General features: G+C 57.4%; 1 protein-coding gene across 1 annotated transcript; it reads left to right on the top strand.

Moving 5' to 3' along the window:
* The first annotated feature begins 1,741 nt into the window (after positions 1-1,741).
* On the top strand, positions 1,742-6,732 carry KAZALD1 (Kazal type serine peptidase inhibitor domain 1). The gene is made up of 5 exons (XM_018068938.2): positions 1,742-1,799; positions 3,318-3,918; positions 4,993-5,153; positions 6,170-6,317; positions 6,532-6,732. Exons 2-5 carry the CDS (start codon positions 3,411-3,413, stop codon positions 6,615-6,617), a joined length of 903 nt encoding a protein of 300 aa, XP_017924427.2. The 5' UTR covers positions 1,742-1,799; positions 3,318-3,410; the 3' UTR covers positions 6,618-6,732.
* Positions 6,733-10,457: the final 3,725 nt, after the last annotated feature.

Here is a 10,457-nt window from a genome sequence, read left to right as displayed (position 1 = left end):
ATGAATCCAGCCACCCAGAGGTCTTCATGGTGACCCCATGAAGACAGGGACATACCAGGTGCTCGAGCCATGGCACATGGCAGAAGGTCCTTCCCCACATGTGTGGAGAAGGACAGCATCAGGGCCTGCTCCCCTTGCCCTCCTGCCAAGGGCAAGAGACACAAATAACCAGGGACCATTGATGGCCTTCTTTTCAGTGGTGCCTGGGATTTAAGCACTGGCTCTATTTCTGTGCCAACCAGGAGCTTTGTGGGCAGAAGGTGGGGCCAGGCTTGCCCCACTGCTTTGCCCCCTGGATGGAGCAGGGACAGGTGAGGGTGTGTTTGGTGCAGGGATGCCTGAATGTGCAGGCAGTGCTTCACCCCAGGGTGGGAAAGGTGGCATGGTAGGGATAGCCCTGGAGGCTCAGCACCCCTGTCTGGGTCACCTCCAGTCTGTCTCCTCTCTGCTCAGGCTCTGACCCAGCTCTGGGGGTGCATGTAGGAAAACCTCAGCTCTTTCTGACTTTTTTTCCTGTTCCCAAAACAGCTGCAGCCCCAGCTGCTCAGCAACTCATGGATGCCGGACCTGAAAACTTGTGGCATGTGGGGACCGAACTCCATAGGCTGGGCAAGGGGAGCCAGAGAGGGAGGCAGCCCTGAGCCAAGGGGCTGGGGGCCACAGAGGGGGAGTGGGATGTGAGACTGAAGGCAGAGCTGCCAGGAAACCCCCCTCTGCAGTAGGGGCCTGGAGGGGGGGGGTTGGCTGGCAAAGGCGGATTTAGGGGGGCTGAAGCCTGGCGCATTTTCCATCGTTAGACACGGCTGGATTCACAACATGACTGAGTGAAAGCCCTGGAACTCGGAATGAATTTGCAGGAGGGTGTTGGAAAGCAAAAGCAGATTTTTGCAGCGTGGTGAAGGAAACCAGATCCTTAGAGGGGTCCTTCTTTGCTTGAGCTTCACCGGGGAAGTAAATCCTACAAATTCCTTGCCTGGAGGAGAAGAGCTGGCTGTGTGATCCCCCAGCACATGTGGAGCAATATGCAAATGTACAGCTTGTTTGTGCTGTAAAGTCACATGCTGGCTCCCCCATTCCTCAGAGCCAGGGAAACTGAGGCAGGGAGCAGCAAAGCAGCTTGCCAGGGAGGTCTGGAGCCCCAGCCCTGTGCATGAGGGTTTTGCACTGCTGTGGTGTGCAACATCCCCACCGTTGCTCCCAATAGCTCTGCTCCAGCCAAGGTAATGCCATTGTTTGCTCCCCTATAGCCTCTTCATACCTGGTTCCTGAAATGGGGCAAGTGCAGATACCCCCAGGAATTATTCCCCCATTTACTTACAGCAGCTGCTCAGCCTGTCTTTCCCAACCAAATTACAGGTTGAGAGATGCTTTTGACCACTTCCTTAGCCATGCTCACCCCTCCCATTCACTTGTCCCCAAGGACCCCTGCAAAGTTGGTTTCTGCCCCCCATCCCAGTCCCCTACTGCCCCTTGGATGGAGCTGAGCATTAGCCCAGCTCCCGCACACGGCCAGGGGTGACTCCTGCGTGGGGGTCCGCGGGGAGGTGCCGGGGGGCTGAAGCGGCAGAGCCCCGGGGTCAGGGTGCGGTGCGTGTCGGGACCCCGGCAGGGAAGGGGTGCCGGCCAGCCCGTGTCCCGGTCCAGGGACGGGCTGCGGGCCCGGAGAGGGGCGGGGGGATTCACGTTTCGCTGACATCACGGCGGTGCTGGAGCGGCCGGGGGCCAGCAGCCCCGGGGGCCAGCAGCCCCCGCCGCCACGGCCCACTGCGCACCCGCGGCCACAGGCACCGGCGCCTCCGGTAAGTGGCGGCTGATGGCGGGTGGCTCCCGGGGGACCCCAGGGGACGCCGTGCCCCTTCCCAGTACTTATCCAGGACCGCCAGTGTCTGCACTCCCAACGTGGGGATCCAGAGACCAACTCTGCAGTTACTCACCACCCTTTCTCTGGCCCCCCACATCCACCGGGGGATGCAGCCTTGCTTCGTACAGACTGGGGTAGAGTGGGACGGAGGGGCCTCCAGCACAGGGACTCCCTGCCCCTTTCCACCCCTGGGGGGCTCGGTGGTCTCAGGTAAACGGGTCAGATCTTCACGGTTTGTTATCCGGGGGGTGCATGTACGCAAGCCACTGTCCGGGCCACCCTCCCCACCCCACCCCAGCTCTGGGCTGCGTTAGTGGGGGGTGGTGCAGCTGGGAGGGCTGCAGCCTGCTCCTCGGTGCTGTTCCCAGCAGGAGGGGAGGGGCTAGCCCGTCCACCTGGGTCCCCTCCTCAGCCCCGCTCGCTTATGGTGGGTCACCCTGGGCCAGGGGACTATAATTTCACCTCGTCTCAGGGAAGGCAGCCAGGGTGTAACTGAGAGCAGGGGGAGGATGTTCACAAAGGGGTTTGGTTCATTGTCACCCTCTCTGGGGACAGGCTCTGAGACTCCACATGTCCCCCCCAGCAGAGATGAGAAGCCTGGGGCAGATCAGCCCCTGCTTACCCTGGGTGGGTAATGCAGGCTTGGGGTTTGGGGACAGGGACCCCGCTGTGCTAGTACAGGCTGACCACACTGGGCACTGGGTCTGCTGTCAGTCCACTGGCTGCCCATCTGTGCACTGAGCTCCTCCATGCTCAGCCTCAGTTGCCTGTGTGATGACTGACAGGGTCACAAAGCCTTCCTAGGGGGATGTTTTTTTCCCCTGCTCAAGTGGGTGATGCCTATAAAGAGGGGTTACAGTGCAGGGAGGGAAGGAGAACAAAAGCCAAGCATGACTGGGAGCATACTCCTGGCTTGGCTGCATCCAGCACAGAAAGAGCACCTTGTCTGCAGGATCAGCCACTCCGTTGTGCTTGTATGGATGGCAAGGGACAGAAAAAGGGCTTGTGACTCTTGAAAACTGATGGGTAAAGAAAAGGGGTATGAGAGCAGCTTCCTGAGAGCAGTGAGCAGGTGAGGAGCAGGATACAAACCAGCTGAGCCATAATGATGTAGAACAGCCTGTTCAGTGCCCTGCCATCCCTGTGGCTCCTCAGGCCATGCTGGGGGCAGAACAGGCTGGACTTTGCATGCTGGTCTGCCAGGGAAGAAGAATGAAACCTGGTGGGGCTGGGGTCAGCAACCTCATCCAATCAGAAGTTGTACAGCATCTCAGGGCAGGAGCTGGTTGGGGAGCTCCAGGGTGTGAAGGATGTGGCTGCGGTGCTGGGGGTGAGAGAGGTGGGACCAACCCTCCCCTGCACATCAAGCATCACTGCCACTCAGGGCAAGACAGCCAAGAGCCAAAGGGGGGGAGACTCTTCCTGCACCAGTAACACACCTCCTCCCTCCTCACAGGCCAGAATGGCTCCTCAGATCTAGACAGGGAGGCCAGAAAAGTGCCAGAGATACCCATCCAAGTGACAGTGGGACTGGGATAGCGGAGCTATCATGAGGATGTCTGAAGCCAAGCCCCTCAGCTCCTCTTGCCTCGTGCTTTCCTTGCTCTCCTTGCACTGGGCTTTGCTCCAGCTGGGCCACGCTTTTCCCAGCACCTCTGACTACCTCCAGCGGGGCTGGCAGCGGCTGCTGGAGGAAGGGGAGGGCTGCGCCGAGTGCCGGCCAGAGGAATGCCCGACACTGCGTGGGTGCCTGGCTGGCACGGTGCGGGATGCCTGTGACTGCTGCTGGGAATGTGCCAACCTGGAGGGACAGATCTGCGACCTGGACAACACCAACCACTTCTACGGCAAGTGTGGGGAGCACATGGAGTGCCGGCTGGATGCTGGGGACTTGCATCATGGAGAGGTGCCTGAGCCCCAATGTGCCTGCCTCTCCCACCTGGCCCTCTGCGGCTCCGACGGAAAAACCTATGCCCAGATCTGCAGGTTCCTGGAGGTTGCCCATGCCCACCCTGATGCCAACCTCACCGTGGCCCACGAGGGTCCCTGCGAGTCAGGTAGTGCCCTTGGAGCTGCAGGATGGATGGAGGCTTGTACCTCTAGGGAATAGACGAGCAAGGGGGTCTGGCTTGACTGTTTCTCCTGACAGCAAACCCACAGCATCCACAGGGATAAGGCAGCACTGGGGGCTGCTCCATACAGTGTCCCCTAGTCCTCCCATCCTGCTGCTCCAGGGCAGCCCTTGTGGATCAAGCTCTTGGAGAGGTCTGGGAGCAGCTTTGCCAAGAGGGAGTGGGGTTTATGGGAAGCAATGAATCCTGCTGGAGCAGATGGGGAAGTTCCAGGGAATTGTTAGCGAATTCTTGGCGGCAGTGCTGGGTTCACACTGGCCCATTGCTCCCGAGAAATGCTCCTGCCTCCTGCAAATGGAAACCTGGGTCTGTTTGACTTGGCTGTGTGATTTCCATCTCCCATTTAAGACTTAGCTGGGGGATGAGAGGGACAGATTGGTAGGGGGGCTGTGTCCCAGCCTGCCCAGTCTGGCACAAGTCACCCAGTGCTGTCACCACAGCCTGAGGGGTGTCAAGGTTGACTTTATTTTCTGTAGATCATCATATTCTTGAGTTTTTTCCCAGGTGTATTTGGAGGGGAAGACTTCCCTTGACCTCTGGCTCATGCTATGGGCCAGATTGTGGAACAGATGTGGGTTGGAAGGGTAGTCCTCACTCTGTCTCTCCAGGGAAGGGATGTGGAACCTAGAGATGTTGGCTTTATCCAGCAGCTGGGGACCTGCTGACTCCCTTCATTGCTGGCATTAGCCCTGTGTCAGAGCAGAGGCCTTATTTGGCTGGAAGCTCATCTACCTCATCCATCCCCAGCTGCCTTGGGCTGGATGAGCACCCCAATGGGCTGGGGAGGGAGTCCCCAGTCCCAGCTGTGAGGAGCGACCATGTTCTGGGGAATGGTGAGAGTCTGCCACGGGTGGGAGAGGAGGGGCATGGGAAGGGTCCCAGCATTTCTACGTGAACCAAATGCTGCTGCCCAAGAGACCAGCCCAGGAGAGCCCATGGAACCTGCCAAGGATGGAACCTCTTCTGAGCCCACCCTGGTCTCCTGTACCCCCTCCCCAGAGCCCCAGATCACCTCTCCTCCCTATGACACATGGAACATCACTGGGCAGGACGTCATCTTTGGCTGCGAGGTCTTCGCCTACCCCATGGCATCCATCGAGTGGAGGAAGGATGGCACAGACATGCTGCTGCCTGGAGATGACCCCCACATCTCTGTCCAGGTGAGTGGTGTGCCTAGGGCATTGGACACGGGCCAGGGGTGACCCAGTGCTTCTCAGAGCTCATGGACAACCGGACCTGACAGTGGTTGGTCATACTCAGGGGATGGCCAAGCCTGGCTGCCTGGGAATGGGAAGGGGTGACTGGAGGCTGCATACAATGAGGACTGGCTGAGCCAGGGCTGGTGTCTTGGTGATAGGAGCCATCAGCATAGCTCTCTTCTGCAATTTCCTCTAGTAGTTTTTGAACTTGTTCATATTTTTTAGGACCTGCAGAGTCCTGCAGCAGGTAGTTTCCCACCTCCCTGCCTTTAGTTTGCTCTGCTTGTTGGCTTCATTTGCAACCCTACTGGAAGGGCTAGAGGAGAGGCCCTCCTGAGTGCCTTCCAGCCTGGGTTATCCTCTAGTCCTACAAGCATATCCAGGCAGTCCCTGCCCTTTTTTTCACACCAGCAGGACTCCCCTCCTAGAGCTGACAGGCCAGGGGTCAGCATCCTGCCTGTGGCCAGCCCCAAATATAGTGCCCAGCTGGGCACACCTAGCTATTAGAGGGTGTGGGCAGAGGCATAGGGGCTGTCCACCTCAGCCAGGCACCAATGGGGAGGAAACTATGGTGGGATGGATGTGGGAAGCCAGGAGAGCTGGTGGAACCTGGCACCATTGTGGTGTGACGTGCTGGTCCCTTTCCATCTTTCTGCCCTTTAAGCCTCCCCACAGCCTGTTGCAGGGTCTGACCAAGGATCTCCACCCCAGCAGGGCTACCCTGTCTGGTTGGAGGAGACTCTACTATCCTCCACCCCTGACCACTGCACCATAATAGCAGCCTGCAAACACAGCTGCAGCACAGCTGGGTCAGGAAAAGCCTATTTATTCCTGTGGATAAACAGAAAATAGCAAGGTTGCTGCCAGAGCAATCCTGGGACCTCACTGCCTGCCAAAACAGGGGACTCGGGACTCCGTGGCACAGATGCCCCCTTGTTTCTGCCACAAGAGCTCACCGAAATCCCTCCTTCTTGCAGTTCAGAGGTGGCCCTCAGAAATATGAAGTGACAGGCTGGCTCCAGATTCAGGGTGTGCGGGTGACGGACGAGGGCACATACCGCTGCTTCGCCAGGAACAGCGTCGGGGAGGTGGTGGCAGTTGCCAGCCTGACTGTCTTCACACCGGGTGAGCACCGTGTCCTTGTCCCCATGCTCTTATGGGGACGAGGGAAGGGATGTCTGGGCCGAGTGCAGCAGTACAGCGGGAGGTGTTGGAGCACAGGGCTGTGCTGGGGATGCCCCAACAAGCTGCTATGCATGGTTTGGCTCTGGTCCTTGTGGGGGAGGGGACAGGTACTGTAGGGCGGCAATGTCACATTGTCCCCATGCTGCTGTTTCAGACCAACTCAACCTGACAAGCTTTTCCCTGCCGAAGGCCCATGTGACACCCGAGGACTACGGGGACAGTGAGGAGGACTACTACTAGCCCAGAGACAGGATGTCTGACTGCAGGGATCACCTTGCCCACAATCACAGTTCCTGTGTGTTGGGGACATCTCTGGAGCAAGCACCCTCTAGCCCAAAACTTCTTCTCAAACAATCCTGGCACACCAGCCTGTTTTTTAGGGTGGGGGATAGGGTGACACATCGTTTCAGGGTGCTTGGGGAGGGGATACTGGCTGGTTGGTAGCACAGGGCTGGGACCAGGGGCAGCTCTGCCTGGAGCAGGGTGGGTCTGTCCTCTGGCACTGAGTGGAGACACGGTGGCAGTTGGGACACTGCGGGGACAGCTGTGCCGTGTGCGATGAGGACTTGGTGCCGGGGGTGGAGACAGCTCCCTTTGGGAGAGTGAGGGCAAGGCAGGGGCATCACTGCCCTTTAAAAAGCATTTTTGGGGAAGCTGGAGCAGAGGGTTAGGACCTGGCTGTGGTATCCAGTGTGTCACCCCCATGTCTGTTCTGTATTCCTTGAGCACAGAGACAGCCCGGCTTCTCCCCAGGGTTTAAGGAACCTGCTGCCAAAACATCCTTCTCTTCTGTTTTGTTTTTAACCAGAAAAGTAGTGATTTGAGGAAACCAGACACTTGTGGCTTTCAGTGCTGTCTTTTCTCCAGCCCAACTACCCTTGTGGTCAGAAACACTTTGGCTTTTTTTGACTGACTTCATGCTTTCCCTTCCATGAAGCTCTTTTCTTTGCCGTTTCAGTTAATGTTATTTAAAATATACACGTAGGTCAAAGCCAAGAGGCCAGTTGGCTGTCCTACATCCACAGGGATGATTATGGGGGTGAGGGAAGGTGCAAACACTGTGGATGCTACCTTGTCCACTGCGGGGGTGCTTGAGGCGAGGAGCCCTCCTGCCCATTCTGGTGCTCACAGCTGGTCCTGGTGTGGGTCCTGCCCTTCTCACCCCACATGGGGATGGGGGTTCCATCTCCTGTGCAGTGGGGATGCATCAAGCCATGTAATTGTACCCACATCAGTTTGGATCCTATTCCACTGCTTTCATCTTGGGGTCCTAGGTTCTGTGACACTGGGGCCTCCATCAAGGTGACCACAGCCCTGTCAGTATGGAGCAGCTCTGTGCCTAGGTGGGGAAGAACAGGGAGGCACCAGTTTCTACTGGAAAAGCTATCTTTAAAAAAAAATATCCCACCTACCTCTCAGAGCTGGTGATTTAGAGGAAATTTTCATTTGTGGGAAGCATGGAAAGGAAGCTCAGAGCTGCACTGTGCTGCTCTGTGCCCAGAAAGGGCTGTCAGGACCCCTTCCATGGGCATTCTGGGGCTGAGCTCACACTCAAGGGATGGTTTTCCCCCCAAACCAGCAGCATATACAGGACTTCTGGGGCTCAAAACATCCATATGGACCAAACCACTCCCAGTTACTCAGTCCCCGCTCCAGGGAGGTCCAGAGCTGTGGGCTGAGGCAGGAAGCCAGATCCCATGAGGAAGGAGTTGGCCAGTCCCCAGGCAGGAGCAGGCAGGATGCAATGAGGCTGGTGGCTAGGACACCGCACTACTCTCCTTCACTTGTTTTTTCTTTTCTTTTCTTCCTCTTTCTCTTGAAAGCTGGCTCAGACGACTCAATTACAGCACTGAAACCTGAACAAGCAAATAAAAGGGATTTGTCTGGAGTTGGCAGCAGAGCAAAAATTCCTGCAGATAGTGAGGCTGGGCCAGCCCTGGCCCCTGCACCACAACTTGACAGGGCACAGCCATCAGCATTGCTGCCCTGCCTGCTGGAGTGCCTGCCCTCTGTGGTAGCAAATCCTTTTTCAGCTGGGGAAGTGCAAAAGCTGCCCATGTCTCAGTTTCGCCTTCCCTCTAACAGCGTAACAGCATCCTCCTGGGGCTGCTATGTCAGAGCTGGAGAGTGTTCAGGAAGGACTGGGGACACTAATGTGCCATTGATTTTTATTTTGCTTTTTTTGGGTGTAAAATCTGCTTTTGGAGAAGCTGGGCCAGTGTTACCCATCCTGATCTCCTCCCTGTTTCGCACACAAATCAGCTGGTGGAAGTGGGCCATGCTCAGGCTGAGGCTGCCATGGGGAAATCTGAGAGTGTCCCAGTGCTTCAGCAGGCAGGAGCTGCTCACTGGGCTCCCCGCCGGTGCCTGGGGCTGGCCCCTGGCCAAGGCTGCCATGCCAACCCTCCTCAGGGCCAGGCTCACCCTGTCCGTGTCGGCACAAATCCAGGTCGTGCAGGGTGTGGATGCAGCAGTGGGCTGGCTGGGGAGTGTCACATGGGCCGTGCCCCCATCCCAGCTCTCCATATGCTCTGCAGGATGATGCCATGCATGGGCATCTGCATTTCATTCTCAGTCCTTGCCATTCTCAGCTTCACACCTTGTCCCTGTGGTACCCTGGCAGGGAACGCTCTTGGCTCCTGCAGGAAGGGCAACAGGGATGTGATGACTGAGAGAGGGGGAAACTTGAGCAAGAGCCCTTGGCCAAAATTAACCAAAACAGGGGCTGTGTCTCCCTGTTTCCTCAGATCCCAGTCTGGGAAAGGGCTGCCTGACTGGCAGGCTGGAACTCAGCCAGTATCTGGACTCTGCTCCCTCCAGGATGAGGGGCAGCAAAGTGGCTCCAGGGGCAGAGAGGGGGCTGATGTCCCCTCATCCCAGCTCCCAGTCTTGCCATTTCCAGCCACTTAAAAATTAAAGGAGCCAATATTGCTGCACGGCTGGAATCGGTCACTGCCACAGAGCTTAATTGAGGTTATTTGTTGGCTCTAGAACATTTGGTCACCTCTGCTGCTGTCTGCTCCAATGTTTCCTGCAGCCCCTGCCCCAGCGAGGGTGTCTGCCCACGCTCTGCAGATGCTGTCCTCAGCTCCAGGAATGTGGAGGGTCCTGTGGACCTGACCAAACCTAGTGTCCATGTGGGACAGGATGCAGCACCAAATTCCTTTGCAGGCTGATTTTTGGGGTGGTTGCTTTCTGGGGACAGAGAGGGCTGAGTGGCTCCTGCCAGCCCGGTGCCTGCACTCAGCCCAGGGACAAGGTCAGGTGGACTGGGAAGTGCTACCATGGCCACAGGATCGGGGCACACAGCCGCACAGGCACCTCCTGGGATAAGCAGGTTGTGGGTACCTCCCAGGGCACCACAGGTCACTGTGAGCCTGTGTACAAAGAAAGGAGGGCTTATCCTGCCAGCACCTGAAACACCCTGAAGACACACATTAATGGAGCCAAAACCGTGTGGTTAAAAACTGCCCTGCCACCGTCAAGCATTTTGGCCACCCCCATTGTGGACTCACAGCTCTGGGTGCTTGGGGGAAATTCAGGTAAAACAGCCCCCCCAGCCTCCCAAACAGCTGCTTTCTGCCCCAAAGCTGCAGTTGAGTTGCACCCAGCCCCTGCTCCAGGCTGGTGGGGCTTCAGCACTTCCCACCACTCCAGCCTTCAGTGCAGGGGTGCCATCCAGGATCCCAGATCACTCCAGAAACCACCATGGGCCAGAAGATGGTTGGTGGCTGACCCAGAGATGGATGACCTGACACACCTGGTGCCTTCCTCATCTTTACACCCCCTCAGTGCTGCCCAGCACTCACCTGGAAGAAGGAACTCTGAGCAGTCACCAAGCCACAGGGTTTTGTGGTCTGCAGGGAAACTCCACCAAGTTTGGCAGGTAAATATACTCCAGTAGCAAACACAGGCTGTCTTGTCCTTCCCCTTTCCTTGGGGGTGCTAAGACCTGCCCCTGTCTGGGCCAGGGCAGGGGGCACACAGAATAATAGAATGGTTTGGGTGGTAAGGGACCCACCTAGTTCCAACCCTCCTGCCATGGGCAGGGACACCTTACACTAGACCAGGTTGCTCAGG

The sequence above is a fragment of the Manacus vitellinus genome, unplaced genomic scaffold (genome assembly GCF_001715985.3).
Source record: "Manacus vitellinus isolate BGI_N305 unplaced genomic scaffold, ASM171598v3 scaffold_15_pilon, whole genome shotgun sequence".
NCBI classification, from domain to species: domain Eukaryota; kingdom Metazoa; phylum Chordata; class Aves; order Passeriformes; family Pipridae; genus Manacus; species Manacus vitellinus.
The sequence above is the reverse complement of the archived record's forward strand: the minus strand, read 5'-3'. Positions and strand labels throughout refer to the sequence as shown.